At 46.4% G+C, this 21,217-nt stretch overlaps 1 protein-coding gene across 1 annotated transcript in view; it reads left to right on the top strand.

The window, feature by feature from the left end:
- The first annotated feature begins 274 nt into the window (after positions 1-274).
- LOC116275831 (hepatocyte nuclear factor 6) overlaps positions 275-21,217 on the top strand; it is a 33,912-nt gene continuing 12,969 nt past the window's right edge. The window contains exon 1 of the mRNA XM_031668665.1: positions 275-1,632. Coding sequence (XP_031524525.1) covers positions 528-1,632 — 1,105 coding nt within the window. The 5' untranslated portion in view covers positions 275-527. The remainder of the gene's footprint in view (positions 1,633-21,217) is intronic.

Here is a 21,217-nt window from a genome sequence, read left to right as displayed (position 1 = left end):
CGCGCTGCGCCTGGCGGGCGTGAGGGCGGGCCGCGGCGGCGGCTGCAGCGGCGGCTACCGAACCGCGGCCACAGAGTCTGCAACAGTAACAGAGCCATGGCTCAAGCTGGCCAGCGGCGCTGGCAGGCAGCAGCCGCGGCAGGCGCGCGGGCCGCGGCAGGGGAGCCGGGGGCCTCAGAATTTTAAGAAAGAGAGGGGCGAGAGGTGGCCGGGGCGGGCGGGCTGGAGCACTGCGCTCTCCCAACGGCGCGGATCCTTTTTGGAAATTAATATTAAAAAAAAAAAAAAAAAAGCCGAGGACGCAGAGGGGAAGGTGGGGGGTAAGAGGGAAGGAGACACACACACACGCGCGCGCACACACAGACACACACACACGGAGAGAGAGAGACAGAGACAGAGCCCCACAGTGAGAGGAAGGAAGGCAACAGTCGCCAGCAGCCGATGTGAAGACCGGACTCCGTGCGCCCCTCGCCGCCTCTGCCTGGCCACATCGATGTTGTGTCCGCCGCCTGCTCGCCCGGATCACGATGAACGCGCAGCTGACCATGGAAGCGATCGGCGAGCTGCACGGGGTGAGCCATGAGCCGGTGCCCGCCCCTGCTGACCTGCTGGGCGGCAGCCCCCACGCGCGCAGCTCCGTGGCGCACCGCGGCAGCCACCTGCCCCCCGCGCACCCGCGCTCCATGGGCATGGCGTCCCTGCTGGACGGCGGCAGCGGCGGCAGCGATTACCACCACCACCACCGGGCCCCCGAGCACAGCCTGGCCGGTCCCCTGCACCCCACCATGACCATGGCCTGCGAGACTCCCCCAGGTATGAGCATGCCCACCACCTACACCACCTTGACCCCTCTGCAACCGCTGCCGCCCATCTCCACAGTATCGGACAAGTTCCCCCACCATCACCACCACCACCATCACCACCACCACCCGCACCACCACCAGCGCCTGGCGGGCAACGTGAGCGGTAGCTTCACGCTCATGAGGGATGAGCGCGGGCTGGCCTCCATGAATAACCTCTATACCCCCTACCACAAGGACGTGGCCGGCATGGGCCAGAGCCTCTCGCCCCTCTCCAGCTCCGGTCTGGGCGGCATCCACAACTCCCAGCAAGGGCTCCCCCACTATGCCCACCCGGGGGCCGCCATGCCCACCGACAAGATGCTCACCCCCAACGGCTTCGAAGCCCACCACCCGGCCATGCTCGGCCGCCACGGGGAGCAGCACCTCACGCCCACCTCGGCCGGCATGGTGCCCATCAACGGCCTTCCTCCGCACCATCCCCACGCCCACCTGAACACCCAGGGCCACGGGCAGCTCCTGGGCACAGCCCGGGAGCCCAACCCTTCGGTGACCGGCGCGCAGGTCAGCAATGGAAGTAATTCAGGGCAGATGGAAGAGATCAATACCAAAGAGGTGGCGCAGCGTATCACCACCGAGCTCAAGCGCTACAGCATCCCACAGGCCATCTTCGCGCAGAGGGTGCTCTGCCGCTCCCAGGGGACCCTCTCGGACCTGCTGCGCAACCCCAAACCCTGGAGCAAACTCAAATCCGGCCGGGAGACCTTCCGGAGGATGTGGAAGTGGCTGCAGGAGCCGGAGTTCCAGCGCATGTCCGCGCTCCGCTTAGCAGGTGAGCCGGCTGAGGAGCTGGGCGCGCGGGAGATAAGGTACACGAAAGCCGAAGGGACCAAAGGAGGGAGGGTAGGAGAGAGGGCTGGGTGCGCTTCATTCCTCCCACCCCTACCCCCAGAAGGGGTACTCCCTGTGCCTGGAAGGGCCAGCACAGGGCTGTGGGAGCAAATTTCCTACTCTAGGGCTCAGTGTGTTGGGCTGTGGAAGGCTCCGAGAGCTAAGCGGCGGGCCCTCGGCGACTGAAGAGGCGCATTTGCGCTCAGGTACAGCGAGGGAAGCTCGTACGGCCTGAGGCGGAGAGAAATCCCCGCACCTGGTGAGACACTCTGCGCCACCTCTCAGTTCAGCGATCCGGGTTTGGGAAGAGGGAGGCAACGCGTGCGTGGAATCGCACGCAAATGTTCCTCGCAGGTACCTCTGACACATCCCAGGCGCTGGGCTGGAGCGTGCCGGAGCTGCGTTGAGGTTTAGCTGAACTGGCTGCTGTGATCCCCTCCCGCGCTCATTCTTTTGGCGCTGGCTGGAGTGATCTCAATCTAAGAGTATGGGCAAAAAGTTTCAAAGCCACTGGGCGATGGGTATGTAGCACAGACGAGGTGTAAGGGTTAGGACGCTCTCTGCGCATGGAATTGGCTGTGGAAAGGAGAGGGAGGCTGACCGTCCCAAGGTCCCAGTGAGAGTTGCAAAGCAATAGCCAAGTCCGGGGACCGCCTTCGCTGCCGACTCCCTGAGGACTTTGCATTTTGTTTTTTGATTCCTCTTCGCGATTTTAGTCTGAATCCCCGTGCGGGAGGGGGATTTGGGGGTGGGAGTGTGTAAATGACCCCCAAGTCTGCGAGCAGAGGTCTCCTGCCCAAAACCCCAAACCCCGGGTGTTTCTGAGTTCAGCGGGAAGGTCTCCTTGGCGCCGCGCAGACACCGCGCCTGGCTCCCCTAGACCGCGGATAGGCGGAGAAGACGGCTGAGCCCAGCCCGAACCCCACCGGGGATTTCAGGAGGATTCGGCGACCCTTGAGGGCGGAGAACATGAGGGGAGGTAGAGCTAAGGACAGCGGAGGGTGGCTAGGGTTTGATGAGATCCGGGCGGCGGTTGCCAAGTTGATTGACTCCTGGTTCATGCCCCCTTCCCCCCGCCCCAACTCCCTAACCCCCACCTCCTTCTCAGCCCGGCGCCGGGGCCTGAGCCTTGGCGAAGAGAAAAGGTAAAAGCCGGAATGAGGGTTTGTTAATTAACTGATCGTTCTCCATTAATTCGTCCCTGGAGAACGAGAGACAGTCAATCCGCTCTGAGCCGGGGGCACTGAGCCGTTTCACAGTCTAAAATCAAAGCGTGAGGCCAAAGCCCCCTCCCCCAACTCGTGCCTGCCAATGAGAAGCTAGGGGGTGGCAGGTGCCGACCGGCCTGTGATTCGTGCCCCGAAGCGACCCAAAGCGTTCTTTGGGTTTGGGCCCTCCAGGCCTCCGGTCCCAAAGCGCCGCGCTGGCTGAGACTCTGCCCTGCCAGGTTTTCCAGCCCAGCCCTGCCTTCGTTCGCCCCAGGCAAAGTCCTCATGCAGGTTCCTGCTGGGCGCCCCAGCGAATCGCAGGCTCCTGGGTTTCCACTCTCTAGCCCTTGTGCTAGAGAGTGAAATATCTCCATATATCCACCCGTGGGCTGTCCGCAAGCAGCTGAGGTTCCGGAGGGAGTGGGCGAAGGGGCTGCTCCTCGCCTTGACAGCTTCGTCTCTCCAGAGCCCAAGGTAGTGCCTTTTCACACACCCACACCACCCCAGAGCCGGGCTTCAGGGCCTCTTACCCAGGCAGTGCCCGCTGAAGCCAACGAGTGGGGCAAGGGAATGTGAGAAGAAGATAGAAATGGAGAAGGCTACCCCTCCAGGAAAACTCGGTCCCCATCCCCCACCCCCGCCCCCTGGAGGCTCTTGCTCTGGACTTCAATGTCCCTCCTCCCCCCACTGCCTGCTGTCGCCCCCTGGAAGGACAGACGGACACGTTCTGTTCAGAGACGACCTCTGAGCCATGGAAACCTGGCCGCAGGAGCGCCCTCTGACCTCCAAGCGTGGAGAGCTACAGAGCCGAGCTCAGGGGACGGCACTGTGGAGGGGGAGTGAGCCTGAGGGCTGGGACCCGCACGCTGGAGGCGCAAACCTAGTGCCTGGCAGGTGTTGCTGGCATCCAGGAGGCTATCGAAGGAGCGCCTGCCTGGGCACCCAGCAACCTGTGGAGAACCATGCAGCCCTCGGCCCCAGACCCATGACCTTTTCCTCGAAAAAGTGAAACATTGGAGACTCCAGCAGGGCAGACATTTGGCACCAAACACCCAGCCCACTGTGTCCTGAGACCCTGAGGAAGCATGTCTATTACATTTTTGTTTCCTTAACTTAAAAGTGATGGTGGAAAGGGCTAGGATTGAGGGCGCTGTGTTGGTCCAGGAGGGCCTCCTGCAAGGAACCAGGAACAGTCTCTTCACAATCTATTTTTAAGTTACTGAAGAACGAGCCTTCTCATTAACATTTCCATATTGTAAAAAGAGTGGGGTTATTTTCTGAACTTTCCAAATGATCTCTAGCGGGCCGAGTGCAAGAACCTTAAAACGAATTGCAGAGCGCCTTGGCCGTTCCTACAGGACATTAGTGCGTGCCCCCCACTACCAGCTCCCATGTGGGGAGGAGCCCCTGGCAGCTTTCCTTGCTGTTGCGCTCAGAGACCCTCCCCCAGTCTCTTTCCAACCACCTTGCGAGGTCAGGGCTCACTGAGCCAGGTTCCTTCGCTCCGCAGCGGGAGAGCAGTGGCTTCTCCACGCCCCTCTGGCCTCCAGGTGCCAGCCGCCTGTTGCAGAGGGTCAAAACCCTCTGCTCGTGGCGCTGTGTTTGAGAAGGCGCCTTCCGGTCACGAAATAACAGCGGCTGGTAGAAGAAGGGCGACAGGAGAAAATTCCCACCAAATTAACTACCTTTTAAAAATCAATATATGTTCCCTCCATGTACTACTTGCTGCTGCCCCATTAAAGAGCAGAGCGACAGGGTTCTCGCCGCGTCTCCTCCTGGATGAGGCGGGCGGGTGGGTGGGTGGCGCGCCTCTGACGTGGGCGCCTATCAAGACGCAAGATTAGTTTCCAATTAAAGATTCCAGAGAGCTTCGGCCACACGGCGGGGGCTGCCGGCTCAGAAAGAGACTGCGACACACAACCACCAGCAAGCGCAGCACCGCGGACCCAGAAGAAGGCCGGGCGCAGGCCCGAGGTTCGGGCGGGGGTGGGTGTTGGGCACTCCGATCCTGTCCGACTTGGAGGGGAGGAAACCTCCAAACCCCGCGGGGGCGTTGGCGGGGCCTCCAGCACCCGGACTGCGCCCCCTTCCCGTCCGGTGTTTGCCCCAGAAAGACCTGAAGGAGGACCTGAGCCAGGGGGGAGGGGTTCGGTCGGGAGGCGGCCATGAGAAAGTCTCGCCCAGCCCAACCTGGGCTGTGTTTGCCCTGAGTGGCCTTGCGGCCTGGTTGATTGATAACTGGCCCCCGCACAAGTCCATTTGCTTTTTTGTTAATATTTATCCCAGGGGTGACATTTCAAATGTCCCCCCGCTTTTCTGGGCCTTGGGAGCCAGGCAGGAATGCGGGGCCCTAGGCAGCGCCCTTCAATCCTTGAAGACTACTGGGCCGGGAGAGAAGCCAGGACTGGGCATGTGGGACGCAGGAGCTGGAAGGGTTTCTGGGCCCAAGAGTTGGGGGAGAAGGCGTCAAGCGCAGCGATTTCCTCACGCTTCGCGTCTTGGCCCTGCGGGTCTGGTGCCGCGCAGCTGCTCCCAGCCCGCTGCGGCGCGAACAAAGGGCCGGCAGGGCGCGACCGACCGTGTCCGCCTAGGAGCCCGGGGCGAGGGGCGCCGCTAGCGGGGAGCGCCTCCTCCGAAGGCCTGGGATGGCCTGCTGCGGAGACCAAGGAGTCCCAGAGCCTGCCAGGCCGAAAAGTGGCAGTGCGTCCCAGTAGTCGGCTGGGGATCTTCACACACACACACACACACCAGCAGATTGTAAAACCAAAAGGTCTTGCTCTTGCGGACAGTCACCAGAAGGCTCTGCGTGGTGCCTGTCTCACGGCCGGTGTCTGTCCCCCCGAGGGTGTGGGACCATAGTTCCCTCTATGTAATTCTCTCAGTGTAACGGGCATAAACCGGGCTGAGGAGAGGGGGGTGCCCTTGGAGATAAGAAGTGGGCTCGTGGCAACGACTGAAGCAGGGGAAACCTACTTCTGGGGCTTGAGAGGGGCTGATGGCTGTTGTGTGGCGACCTTGGTGTCAGCGCAGCTAGGATGCCTGCCAGAGACAAACTCCACTACCTGTTCGGAGGTATGTGGCTATCCCGTCTGGGGGTGCAGCCCCTATAGCCTTGGAAGCATCCGGAGAGGGATCCCGGTAGTTGGGCGACCCGCCTGACCCAGGGCACAGGGGTTGCTAGAGACCCAGCCCCGACATCTCCGCTTACAACCGACACTTGGGTCGGACAGTGCCAACAATAGCACGGTTGTGTTGTAGCAGCAGAGGACTCAAATCCCAGGATGTGCCTCTCCTTATCTGCAAGCCTCGAGCCCTCCGCGCTCCCTGCTTCCCTCCATTCGGCTCCCTTTCTTGGGGTAGCCGGGCTGTGCTAGGGGAGCGGCGCGCGCCCCCTGCGGGCAGTCGGGGCCGGGCGCCCCGCGAGCGTCAGTGGTTCAGCCCGCGGCGGAGAGAAAAGGGATGCTTGCTGCGTCTTTGTTTTTAGAACGTCGTTGTCCTAGTGAATTTCAAAACAATAACTATTTTGATAGAAAGAAAGTGTGAAGGAGGAAGAGAAGGCTATCTAGAGGGTATGTCGAGGTCCCCAACAATGCCTGGGTGTTACCCAATTCATGAAAACAAAATTTTCATCCCCCGAAGTACACCCCAGCTCTAACCTCCCCAAACAAGATGAGTACTTGGATTTTGTATCCAAAGTATGCTTTTGTTGGCATGTTTTCATTTAAGAAAAGCGGAGTCAGAGTAGAGAAGGTGACCCTGGCGGTCCGAAGTCGGAGGTTGGAGCTGAGGGATATAATACCCGGCAGATTGGCGGTTCCTTTGTTTTGTTGTTTCCTCTCCCTGCAAACTGGCCCGAGTCAGGAGGCAGCCTTGAGGCCTTGAGCTGGGAAGTCTTTGTTTCCTCTCGTGTGGGGTGGGTGAAAGGGCCTTCGGAGGCCGACTGGCCTGGAGCCCTGACGCGGCGTCAGGACCCTGGACAGGGTCCCACCGCCCTGTCGCCTGGTCCCATTTCTCTTTGCCCCTGGTAGGCGGATAGAATGTCTTTCGGAAGCCATAGTAAGAAAACAAAAATTAACAGCTAAAGTTCCGAAGTTTATAATGGCGTAGGGCCCAGTCAGGAATATACACTGGCACAGTGAGGTAATCGAAAAGATCAAACCTATCCTCGTCGATCGGGTGGTTGATCTTTTTGTCCCTCCACGCGGCTTTGTGTGAGTATCTGAGGGCACGTGCACACCTGCTTATAAAATCGGAATTCGCGTCCCTGTGGGTGTGACAGGGGTTGGATCATTAAGCTAAAACGTTCAATTCAGTCCCTTTGATCCGCGCTGGGGAAAATCTATAGTCATCTCTAATCTACGAGGTCTTTAAGGAGGTTGTTACTCGAGCTGTTTTGATGTCATTATTTCCACATTCATGGTAAATTCAGCTAATCAAACAAATGCTGCTACCCCAAGTTATCAGAAGAAATCGTTCTTACAGAGCATACCAATAAAATTTATTTCTGATTTTCTTGTAAGACAGAAAATCCTCAAGTCTAATAAAAGTGGGTAATTAAGAAGGAGGTTCTCCAGTATCCTGCTCCTCAGCTTGAGGCCTTGTTCCTCAAGTGACATTGCTCGTGCTCTTTGTAAAGTCCATATATTGGAATATTTAAACACTGACTTAATATTTTAAATCAATCTAGGAGTCTTGATGGGTTGAATGAAAAATGACTAGTTTCATTTCAGTCCCCATTAAAACAGCAGAATTTCCACACTCTTGGTAAAATTGAATGGCCCCCAACCTAAGGTAGCAACAGAAGGAAGGTGTTACTGAAGTTGTGGTTGTTAGAGGGTGCATTTCTTATAATGCTGGAGAAAACATTTAACAAATATTTATTAAATAATATTCTCATTGTGTCTCTATTTAAATAAGATGGATAAGCATCTTTGGGAGAAGCAAGCCACATTATTTCTACATGAAAAATGTCAGTCTCATAGAGTCCAGTAAAAGGAAAAAAAAGTATTTCCTATGTGAATGGATTTAGTGCACAATCATATCCTACCTTCTATCAATAGGTTTGTATAGGTTCTTATTTTAGCATAAGTATGTTAATACTAATGAAGCTTAATTTCCTCCTGAGATAATAAGATTGGGCTAGGCAACTAGACCAATCACAAGACAGTCTGATTATTTTGATACAAACATAAAAATTATTTATCACAGGGTCTTGCTATAGAAGCATCCACATTTGTCTCTTCCAAGAGATATTACAGTGTCATAAAATTGGAACAAATTAACTTCCAGAAATTTTCTTCTCTTAATAGCTAATGGATGCTGGGCTTAGTACCAAGATGATGGGTTGATCTGTGCAGTAAACCACCATGGCACATGTTTATCTATGTAACAAACCTGCACATCCTGTGCATGTACCTTGGAACTCAAAATAAAAGTTGAAGAAAAAAAAGAAATATTCTTCTCTTTTAGATGAGGCAATTTAATAAGACAACAGCTGGACAGAACTAGACCCTAAAGTACAACCCATCTCATTTGTCATAGTAACTGATAAGGAAGAAGCTTAAGTTTTTTGTGCACATTCTATTTGTTGGGCACTGTGATAGGAACATAGATGTTCTCATTGAAGACTCACCATTTATACCAGTGGTTCCCAAATCTTACTATACATTGGAATCACTTACAGACCTTTAAAAAACTGATGCCTGGCTGCAGCTTCAGATATTTGTATGTAATTGGTATAGGACGTGACATGGGCTTTGGGATTTTTATAAACTCCCAGGCGATTTTGGTATGCAGCCAAGTTTGGGAACCATTAGTCTATGTGGTAGTTACCACTTTTTTCCCCTGTTGGTCTCTCCAGTGAAGCTAAATAATTTACTTGTGATAACACCTCTGAAAAACAGTGATGCCCTGAGCTCAGCTTTCCCAGTTCAAAGCCCAGAACCTTTTATCCTCCATCCCATGCTTCTGTTGCCAGGACAGATGCACCAGGTTAGTGGAGCAAGAATGTGGAAATAACTGATTCGAAAGTCTCTACATAATAAAGCTCTTGAAAATAGAGAAAGTGCGTCTTTCATTTCGGACTCTCAAAGAGAGTCACTTAAGAAAACTTGTTTCTTTTATACTCAAGACTTGTAAAAGAGATTTTTTATTATTCTTTTTTTGAAGAAGCAGCCAGAAAATGCAAGGAAGTGCCAGAGGTAGATGTGGAATCCCAGTCTCCCCATCCATTTGTTCACTTAACAATTATTGATGGACAAGACCCATCTCATTAGATGTGCCTGTAGGTGGAACTGGTCCATTTTGTCCCTTGCCTTGGAAGGGGGCCCAAGGGCCCAGATCTTCCCATACCTTCAGGCATTGGCATTCTGATCTGCACTTGGACAGCAATTACACTTCTTGGCTCCACGTCAGTGCCTGCCTTGCTATTTCAAAGCTTGTCCGTAACTCGTATTTTAGGGCTCCGCACTAAAAAGTAATAAATTGACCAAAACTCAGTATATAGGCTGGCAGTTGTCTAGAGGGCATCTTGCAATATCTGTCAAACACTGCGTGTTTCCAGTCTCCATGTGTTTCTCATCTTCCTTTGCATATGCCGCCGTGGGATACTCAGAATCGACGGTTTCTGAAATCACTGCTTTCGTTTTCACATCTGGTGATGATCTCATAGTCCCAAAGAGAGGTTATCGAAGGAACGCAATAAACTATATGCTTTTTGCTTTCTTTCCTGTTGTCTTCTAAAACGGATCAATGGGGAAAATTAAATAAACAAACGAGCGAAGCGCGCCACCTAGTGACCTCTGCGTTCGCTGCAGCTTCTACGACTGAAGTGCGTGAGAGGAGTGGCTAACGCGATTCGAGTATTGATGGAGTCACAAAAATCGTTCATTAAGGCAATTTAATCTTTGCTATTAAATGTCTTTTCAATTCATTTGGGGTAATTAAGATGCAGTTAAAGTGATTAAATTCAAATTACTTATGCTAGACAAAGACATATTTGTCACACTAATGCGGTTAACTAAGGACTCAGAAAGAAAGTTAACGTTTACTTCAAATGATGCAACTGGAAAAATCAGTTCCTCTTTTCATCATTAATCCAGTGAGCTGGGTGATTATGTAATGGCACTACCAGCTCATTAAAAGGGGAAGTGCTGATTAAAATGACTGCTCGGAGGAAAACTGGAACCAGAAGTACCTCAGTACTGTTTGGTCAGCATTCCTGCACAAAATTGCTTGGTGTTCTTTCCCTCCAAGCCCCCTACCCCAGAGTAATAAACAGCTCCTGAGTTTCATCCTGACATTAAAAAAGGGCTGCCTCACAGAAAGCTTTTAGCATCTGCCTGCAGACGTTGTTAAACCAAAAGATATGTTTAAATGGTAAAAGGCGACTTGGTGTAGAGAGGACCAGGCAGATGGGAAGGGATAGGGAGGAAGAGAATTCCTGAAGGACACAGCTCCAGAAGGAAAATTTCCACTACAGGCTTCGAAAGCCCCCTTTGTTCACACCAACACCCACCCTGTTAGGAGGGACTCCTTCGCCTCCCCAGCTCCACATTCACTGTCAGATGGATGGAGACACATGCCTCTGCCCTGGACTTATACCACACACGGTTATTATGCACACTCCAAAGAGCGCTAAGTACCTCTGCTGCAGATTGCTCTCTTTTCAGCATTTTCCCACATTCACATGTGGATTAGAAACCATCAAGTCACTGAAGCTATTTTGCAATAATCTCCATAGGTCATTCCCAGAATCTTAGTATAGCCTAATTATGAGTGCTCCTAAGGGGAAGATGATTTTAAACTAAATGAATTTAAAGTTTTCCTTACTCACAAAAATGGCTTTTTAAGGAAGTGCCTAGTCTTTGCCTGGTGGTTATGGGGAATGATCCAAGGACAAGAATGATCAATCAGATAATTGGGGACTGTTTTTCCCCCAGGAGACCAGTATCTCTTAGTATAGTTAAATTTGTATATTGAAGCTGTAATTGTGATTTATTTATCCCATCGAATAATATCACCCCTGTTTATAACCAAAGAAATGAAAGTTATCAAATTTACATCACTTAAGTTAAACAAGTATTTTCTTTTTAAATAAACTGGTCGGCTGGGCACAGTGGCTCATGCCTGTAATCCCAGCACTTTGGGAGGCTGAGGTGGGCAGATCACGAGGTCATGAGATTGAGACCATCCTGGTCAACAGGGTGAAGCCCTGTCTGTACTAAAATACAAGAAAAAAAAAAAGTAACCCAGGTGTGGTGGCCTGCGCCTGTAGTCCCAGCTACTCAGCAGGCTGAGGCAGGGAAATCACTTGAACCTGGGAGGCAGAGGTTGTAGTGAGCCAAGATCGCACCACTGCACTCCAGCCTAGGCGACAGAGTGAGACTCCATCGCAAAATAAATAAATAAATAAATAAAATAAACTGGTCAGTTATTTGAATATTTACAGAGTCATTGTTAATGTAATGGATCATATTATACCATCTTCAATTACAAAAAAAAAAAAAAACCCTCTCTGGATTAAGAATCAAGTGCCCAGGAGAAAGATTCCTGTAGTAATTAGCTCTTAGATTTTGTCAAGTAATTTAACCTTTCTGGGCCTCAGTCTCAATAAATGTGGAATGAAGGATTTGGCTTTAGGGTCCCTTCCAGGTGTCACATTCTATGATTGATTGCCTTCTATGTTGACTGTGTATCCATGGGGGAAGCTTAGTTGGGACCCTGGTCTCTTCTAAGTTTAGTGCCGTGTCTGCAGTTTCAGGACTCAACAACATGTAAGGCTCAGGGGACCAGTCCCTTGTCAGGTGGTCAGGAGTAAATTAACCTATCCAGGCAGGAGCTCTGCCTTCTGGCTCCAAAGTGCTGCAGCTTGAGATTCCATTGCTTGTGTTCTAGTAAGACAAATGTGTTGGCAAGGATATGGGTCATTAGGAACTCTTAACCACTGCTGGTGGAAAGGAAAGTAAATTGGCACCTTGACTACAAAAAAAAATAGTGTCAATAACTTGGCATCATCTTCTCAACCTGCACCGACGTATATCTAGCAATTCTACCCTTTGGCATATTTTATAGGTAAATTGATAAATGCTCTTAGAGACACGCAAAGACTGTTCATGTCAGCATTGTTCCTAAGAGCAGAAAAACAGAAAAAGTCTAAACGTTCACTGACAAGGAATGCATAAATAAATCATGATATAGAAAAACTATTTTTTAAAAAAAATGAGTAATAAACATAAATTTAAAGGAGTAGTTACCTCTGATAGGGGAAGGCAGGAAGATAAGGGGCAAGAACACCAAGTAGCTTCACAAGGCAACTAATGTTCTAGTTCTTTTGTTGAGTGGTGGGCTCATAGCTGCTCATTTTGTTACTGTGCTTCATATCTTACATATATGATACGTATTGTTTGGTAGGCAGTGATTATTATTTGTTTTTAACATTGGGGAGGTGAAAACATTGTTTTTGTCTGATTCCCCAACCCAAGCAATTCAGACCAAGCAAACCTCAAGACATACTCTATTGTCATTTAAGCAGGTTCTAGCTCCATACTAAATGTCAGCTCTCATAGGAATTATATTCAGCCAACGTTGGACAGGAGGATAAAATAAGTAAAAGAGAGAATTTCGTTAAATATGGAAAGAAGAGTTAATTTTTTCACTCATTTGAGCTCCTGCTGTAGCAAGTTCCGTGCTCAGGACTGGGAATGGAATGTATAACACGCTTTTTCTTTGGAACTCACAGTCTAGCAGGGAAGAGAACAAATAGCTGTTTACATGTTTCGTGTGTGTGTGTGTGTGTGTGTGTGTTTTCCAGGAAAGACAAGTTTAAGGTGTGATGAAGGGACAGTTTTGAAGATCTGGAGGATGAGTAGGACTTGGGACAGAAATGGAGGAAGAGGTTTCCAGGCAGAGGGAACAACAGCATGCGTGGGGGCCCTGGCTAAACGCCTTTTGCAGAAGAGTTCTTAGGTTGGAATTACTATGAAGCTAAAAGCTTGTTTCTTCCCCAGCACAGCTGAGTGACACAAAACATTGCCATCAATTACAAAAGCATTCTCCAAAGCTGTGGTTTTCAGTGGTGGGAAGCCATGGACTGAGGGTTTCACATTCCTCTAGAAGAGCAAATCAGATTGGAGGGGGAGAAAGGGGGAGAATATGTGCCGCTTAAAAAGTTTCCCAGGTGATTCTAATATAAATTCAAGTGGTGAATTAGAATAATGGCATTGAGAATTTAAGGGCAGACGACTCTTACTTTTACTCCCTTTTCTTATTTATTTCTGGAATAACCTATAGCTCCGTAGCTTACTCTGTGTATAACTGTGTGTTTGTGTGTGTTTATAAAATCTTTTACTTCTTTTGATCTTTTTGAAATCAAAAGTTCACTCAAACCTCAAATCCTTAGAGAAATAATTGATTCAACTTGCTCCTCCATCTAAAAAAGTTATTAACGTTCTATAGGTCCTCACTACTCAAAGTGTGGCTCCCTGAACAGCAGCATCGACCTCACGTGGGAACTTGTAAGAACTGTAGACCCTCAGGTTCCACCCTAGACCTACTGAACCTGAATCTGCATTTCAACAAGACCCCCAGGAAATTCTTGTGTCCATTAAAGTCTGAGAAGCACCACTCATGGCCATGTTATGTCACTCAAAAGGTCTATTTTCCTTCATTCACCCAAACACTGATCGGGTGCCTTCTATGTGCCAGGCACTAGGCTGAGTACGGGGGCACAAAAGAGGAATGAGGTATCTATTGTATCCTGGAGGAGCTCACAGGGAGGAAGCATGCAGGAAAATAAATACTGACAACGTCTCTGATCTGGGTAGGAATAAAGTTCTATGGGAGCAGGCAGGAAAACTGGAAAGAAGACTGAAAGGAGATGACAAAGGACCTGGTGTGTTTGTACAGCCCAAAGGAAGTTGTGACCTGTCGTGGAGTGAAATGATCAGATTTGTGTTTTTGAAAGCATGCTGGAGATGGAGATAATGGGAAGAAAAGTCGCAGGGGACTAACTAGAAGTAGCAATAGATTCTGAGGGTCTGATTATATGTCATTGTCAGCAAAGGTGGAGAAACTGGGTGGCAAAATTTGAAAGCTATTTCTAAAGTCAAGTAGACATGGTGGAGAGTGAAAATGGAAATGGAACAGTCTCCTTGCTTCTGGCATAGGAAGCTGGGTGCTTGGATATACCTTTCACTGCAGAGTGGCTATGTGGATGTCAATATAAAGATGGAATGTTTCAGAATAGCCCACCCTCTCAAACACATTGCTACGATAGGCAGGCTGTCTGGCTTCTGTACAGATTTGAGGTATCCAATCAGTTAGATTGTTTCTGTCTCACCGGAACCTGTTACTTACTGGGAGAGACATGATGTGAGCACGATGCTAATGAGGTGAAGACTGTGGGTCCTTTGGGTCCAGTTTTCACTTCCTGGTGTAGGTGGGCAATGGTAGTTATTCGCATTCCAGCCAGCCACCTCCCTGGGTACAAGGAGCCCTGAAGAACCAGTGGAAGGAGTTAGCCCAAATCCATCCCTGCTGTTAGAGAAACAAAAGTAACTCCCCAGTAATGGTAGCTCAAGAGCTGTCTATCTATAAACAAAGAACACAGCAGAGTAGACAGAAGCATAGACATGTGGGTGGGGCAGACAAATGTTGGAAAGTCCTGGTTTGAGTCACTTACAAATCTGACTGTGATGGAAACTAATCAGTTTAAAGGCAAGCATATTTTCATATGAAAACACATTTTGCTTTCCTCCAATCTAGTTATTTTCACAGCTGTTCCATGAACAACAGATTTTTTAAAAGAATTGTTTTTAATTAATAAATATTTTGAACATATACTATATGCATATCACTTTTTTAAAAGTTGGACAGCATGAAAATGTATACGGAAAAAAACAAGTTTTCCTCCCAACCGTGTTCCCTAAGTCCCCAAGTCCCCCTCCCTTAGAAGAAACCCCTGTTACCAGTTTCTTGTATATTCTTAAGATAGTCTATGGCTTTTTAAGTGTGTGTGTGTGTGTGTTTGTGTGTGTGTGTGTTCCTCTTTAAAAATAATCAAGGGCCTCTCCCATCTCCCAAAAGATAACTTTCTAGGGAAAGTACTAAATGGCTCTTACTTCTTTTAATTATTTTGCCAGAAAATTGCCTCCCTAGAATATGCTGCCCAGTGCAATTATCTGAGTAATGAAATTAAAAGAGAAGTAGCACAGGGTGACTACCCCTCTAGGTAGGTTGAAAATGCTCCCAAGTGCTTCAATGGTGGTCCCCTTATTCTAGCTCTATTTTTCTTTTTGAGACAGTCTTGCTCTGTCACCCAGGCTGGAGTGCAGTGGCGCAATCTCGGCTCACTACAACCTCCGCCTCCTGGGTTCAAATGATTCTCTTGCCTCAGTCTCCAGAGTAACTGGGATTATAGGTGAATACCACTGCACCCAGCTATGTTTTGTATTTTTAGTAGAGACAGGGTTTCGCCATGTTGGCCAGCCTAGTCTGGAACTCCTGACCTCAGGTGATCTGCCCACCTCAACCTCTTATTCTAGCTCTTTTATGAAAGACAATTCAATGTGTGAAAGATGTTCAAAATGCAAGCTTATAAAACATTCAATCTACCATACAGTTTCCTCTTTTAAAGTAATAACTACACTCAGACGCAACTACAATATCATTTTAGAGCACTACCTTCAATACAAGGGTGGAGATTTTTTCCAAAAAGTTAATTATTGTACCATTTATATGTATTTCTTTGAAGTCTGCTTTTGTCATGACATAGCCTTAGTAAATTTTTTTAACATTCGTTTGATACTTACCATGTTCAAGCACCTTGTATCTTATTTCTTAATTTATTTTTTAATTCCAATGCTTTTTTAAAAAGTAACTTCTGGCCAGGTGAGGGTGGCTCATGCCTGTAATCCCAGCACTTTGGGAGGCCCAGGTGGGTGGATCACCTGAGGTCAGGATTTCAAGACCAGCCTGAGCAACATGGTGAAACCCCGTCCCTACTAAAAATACAAAATTAGCTGAGCATGGTGGCGTTTGCCTATAGTCCAAGCTATTTGGGAGGCTGAGGCAGGAGACTCATTTGAACCCTGGAGGGGGAGATTGCAATGAGCCAAGATCGTGCCATTGCACTCCAGCCTGGGCAACAAGAGAGAAACTCTGTCTCAAAAAAATAAAATAATAAAATAAATAAGTAACTTCATTTCTTGTTGTAAAAGTATTAGTATTATATACATCCTTTGAGCTGGAGCTGCAGGGTAAAATACTAATAAAGAAAAAAAAAAACAAGAATCACCCACAGCACCCCATACAGATAACCCTGTGTGTGTGTGTGTGTGTGTGTGTGTGTGTGTGTGTGTGTGTATCCTTCTAATCTTTTCCCTGTGGGATGGTACATACTACTATTTTGCAACTTTTTAAATTAAAAAATCCTGTTATTAAATTTATGGTAGAGTATTTGAAAATACATAAAAGAATAATGGAGACAATAAAAAAAAAACTTTGGTAATTCCATCATCCCTGTCCTTTCCCAAATACATCATGAATAGCATTCATTTATTCAACATATAGATAGAGAGAGAGGATATTTGCAAGGTAGCAGAGGAAGAGGCAAAAGCTATCCCTTTGTTCCTGGAGCAGTCTATATTAGAAAATATTCTACAAATCTTCTATTTCAGAGCTATGCTATGCTATAATTTATTTAACCATTCCCCTATGTTTAGGCACTTGGTCCATAAATTGGTTGGGAATCAAATTGTTTTGATTTTATAATATTTTAGAAATATCTTCATTTACATAGTCTTTCCAACAACCTTTCCTATCATTGGATGTTTCAGGTGTTTTCCAGGGTTTTTCATTTTGTTTTGTTTTTGCCTTTATTAACTAATGGCACAGCAGTCAGCAAAAGCATACATGAAACTCTATCGAATAGTTTTTTTCCTCTTTCAAAAATAATTTTTCTTAAGCTATCATTTGAGAAATTATTTCTCACATTATTAAAGGAATACATTGTCCATGTAGAAGCTTTGGAAAATATGAAACATTACAAACAATAAAACAGAATCAAAACACCCATAATCCCACAACCGAGAGATAATAGCTACTTATATATTGGTTTGTTTCCTTCTAGCTTTTTAAAAGTACACGTACAAAATACATCTAAAACTTTTATTTTTCACAAAATTGAAAAAACTGAATTTACAATTTAACTCAATGTCATTAAACATTCAAAAACATGATATTTAACATTTTTATTTGGAAATTATTTCAAATTTATAAATAGTTGCAAAATTAAAATCCTACAGAAAACATCGGTATACTCTTTACCCCATTAACATTGAGCAATTGACCAATTGTTAACATTTTATCCCATTTGCTTTATTATTGGCATGTGTGCTCTTGCCTTCATTCTCTCATGCACAGCCTTTCTTCACTGAGCCATTTGAGGGTAAGTTGCATATGTCATGGCCCCTTACCCCTAAATACTTGAATATATTTCCTAAGAATAGGGATATTCTCTTAGATGGCCACAGTTCAGTTTTGTGAATTGACCCAGTCGTGTCCTTTCTAGCATTGTTTTCCTCCAATGCAGGATTCAGTCTTGAGGTTAGTAGTCACATCTCTTTTGCTGCTTTTAATATGAAGCATTTCCACTATCTTTGCCTTTTACAATATTGACATGCTCTTTTAAAATAAGATTGTTCTCTTTTCATGTTTACCTGATGTTTCCTCATGATTAGTTCGAGGTTGTGCTTTCTTACCCAGAAAGCTGCATAGATGACAGTGTCGTTTTTTCGGGGGATCACATCTGAAAGCCCACAGTGTCTGTCTGTCCCTCACTTAATTGGTGAGTTAATTTTGATCACTCAATCAAGGTGATCAAGGTATTGTCTGATTTCTCTACTGTATAATCACTGTTTTATTTCCTTCCTTACAACTTATAAGCAGGCTATGGGGAAATGCTTAAAGATCATGCAAATGTCCTACCCTTCATCAAAATTCCCCATAGATTTAGCTGCTATTGATTCTTGCCTGATCTAATCTTTGTCATCATGGTTTTAAAATGATTTTCCCTCTCTAGGACTCCTGCCATGTTTAACGGTCAGCCTTTAGCTTTCTACAGTAAACAAGAGCCTTCCTTCTCTCTCATTATCCATTTATTATTGGAGTGGACTCAGGCGTTCCTTTTTTTTCCAGTTTACAATTCATTACTGTATTTAACTCTTTTGGTGCTAAATTGTCCCAGATTTGACTGATGAGAGCCCTTTCATTCTGACTCCTGTGTCCCTGTGACATGCTCACATTTTCTTTTTAACTTTCTGGCATCATAAGATGTTCCAAGCTCATTTGGTACATATTCTGCCCCAATCCTAGAATGTACCACTTCTTTGATGAGCCCTGGTTTATCCTGGTAGGGAACAATGTTAGAGTCCAAGATGGCCTGGGCGCTAAGTGTGCTCATGGCTATTAGGGTAACTTTGGTTTTCTACCCTTTCAGACAAAGCCAGGAAACGGATACATATACATTTATTTACACACACATACAAATATACGTATACACATTCATACATACATAATATCCATGTACACATAAACATGCTTATATATATGCTCATGTACGTACTTCTAAACTCATTAGTTCATACTAGTACCTCCACCTCCAATTGCAATATACCCTCAGAGGATTTTTTCCTGCCTTCCCCCATTCCCTATTTACATGTCTTTTCCTGCACAGTGAGGACTGTGGTACCCAGTAACCTACCTCTCTCCCTCTCTCTTTCTCTCTCTCTGTCTCTCTCTCACACACATTTACTCATTTGCGCAATCCTGTAATACATCTAAAATCATTTCAAAATTGCTTTGCCCATACCCATAAACTAAACAAACCTGTTTAAAACTGCTTTAGTTAAGATTCTTTTGCAGTTCTCTCTCCCCACCCCATCCGCCATATCCACACCCCAGCATCACTTGGGAGCTTGTTAGAAATCCTATGGAATCAGAAACTGGCTGGAAACTCTGGCTTGTTACGTTTTAACAAGCCCTGGAAGTGATTCTAATGCATGTTACAGTTTGATAAGCACACTCCAAAATATGCAGTTTGGGTTTGTTTTATGTGTATGTGTGTGTGCACTCCTGCCACGTGTTATTATGTAAAATAACACTTTAAACATGCTCTAAATGTAACAACCCTAAAACAAGCCCAGTACAAACTAATAGGGGTCCTGTCACAGCATGGGTGTGGAGGTGCAGAAATTAAAACAAAAACAACAAAAAACCTCCAGTTCTTTAGTTCATCTCTTGGTGCCAGCCCGGTGGATAAGAAGGGGTGGCACAGAAACCTTGTTCTTCCTCTTTCTGGGCATGAGATACCCTTACTTGCCCACAGGGATGCCCTTCAGTCCCACAGCTCCCTCCCTCCCATGTTAGGCACTTGGCAGTAAATTCGGACAAGTCAAGATGAAGGAGGCCCTGTCAATTAGTGCTAAAAACTCACAGTCATTACTGTGATCTTTTCCTCCATTCTCACCCAACTTCCTCTTTCATCATAATCACAGAACAAAACCCTCTGCCTCCAGCAATGAACTCCATGGACACTTCACACACATCTCGCTTTTTTTTTCCTCTGCCAGACTGTCTATGACAATCAATGCAGCTGGGTTTGACAAGCACAATTTCACTGTGGGGAGAGAGGATGGTTACCTGGGCCTTGCCCAATCCCACAGAAAGACCCCACAAAGCAGGCTTTCCTGGACCTGAAATCACAGGAATTACCTGGTATACTTCTCAAAGCACAGATTCCCAGGCCACTCCTAAAATTCTGATTTAGTCAGCCTGCGTTTTTGCCAAAGTATGGAGCAATTCCTTTGATCTTGGAAAGGTCTAAAATACAGTCCTAGGAGCAAGTGGCTCTCCAATTTATTGGGCATTCAAATTACTGGGAAGCTTGTTTAAAATATCTGCTTGTGATGGATGCACCAAACTCTCACAAATCACCACTAAGGAACTTACTCATGTAACCAAACACCACCTGTACCTCAATAACCTATGGAACAAAATTTTTTTTTTTAATTGTGATTATCAAAATTACATCTATTAATACCTGCTCAGTGTAAAAAAAAATCCAGACGTTACTTAACAGCATAAATAAGAATGCAAACAACATCTATAATCTCACCATTTAGGAAGAATCACAATTTATATTTTGGTATATATTCTTCTAAACTTTTTTCCATAGATACACACACACACACACACACACACACACACACTTGCTTTTTATGCAAAAATGAGATGATTCTATCTATGCAGTTTTGTCGTCTGCTTGTCCTTTTTGTAAGATAGGATGAATAGTTTTCCACTGCAATAAATATATATCTACATCATTATTCTTAATGGCTATAGAATTTTCTACTATATTTATTTGTTCATTTATTCAATAAACGTTCATATATAGACCAAGCACTGAACTAGATTCTGGGGATGTAGTCATAGGTAAGCAAGTCTTTGCAAACACAAATTTACCATAATTCATGAATTAACTCCCTATAGTTTTTACCACTATAAAAGGATCTATGATGAATGTGTACGTATATTTTTGAGCACTTGCCTGAAGATAGCCTTAGAATAAATTCCTAGAATTGTTAATTACTTGACCAAAAGTAAATATATTTTAATATTGATGTAAATGTAGATTGTCTTTCAGAACAGTTGTTCCAACTAATGTTCCCATCAAAAGTGCCTATTGCTCTTTATTCTTGTCAGCATTGAGGATTACTAAGGTTTTAAATCTTTGCCAATCTGATAGACGAAAAATCAAAATAAATGTTCTCTCTCATAAACTGACAGAGAGTTCATATCCTTTGCCGTGGATGTTCTTTTATTTCTGAGTGATTTGTATAAATAAATTATTGTGTATTTTACAACTGCTTCTCAATTTTTGTCTTTGGATTTGGTTTGTGGTATTTTTAAGCCATATTAAAGTTCATTTTTTTCCACGTTAAAAAATTAATTAGAAAACAAAATATCTGCTTGCGAACCTCACTCTCAGAGACAGTAGGTATAGGATGAGGTTCCAAAATGTGCATTGTGAACAAGCCACCCCTTTGTGCTCCCAGGCGATGGTGATATATTTGGGCCACACCTTTAATGGAGTTCACGCTCGGGACTCTCAGCCCTTGTTACTCAGAGTGCGGTCCTGGACCAGCAGCTAGACATCACCTGGGAGCTTGTTAGATGGTCAGAATCTCAGGGCCTACCCTGGCCTGCCGAATCACAATCTTCCTCTTAACAAGATGTCCAGGTGATTTAAGTTTGAGAAGA

This window comes from Papio anubis, chromosome 7, assembly GCF_008728515.1.
Source record: "Papio anubis isolate 15944 chromosome 7, Panubis1.0, whole genome shotgun sequence".
In the NCBI taxonomy this organism is placed as follows: domain Eukaryota; kingdom Metazoa; phylum Chordata; class Mammalia; order Primates; family Cercopithecidae; genus Papio; species Papio anubis.
This window is presented reverse-complemented; position numbering and strand designations above follow the sequence as displayed.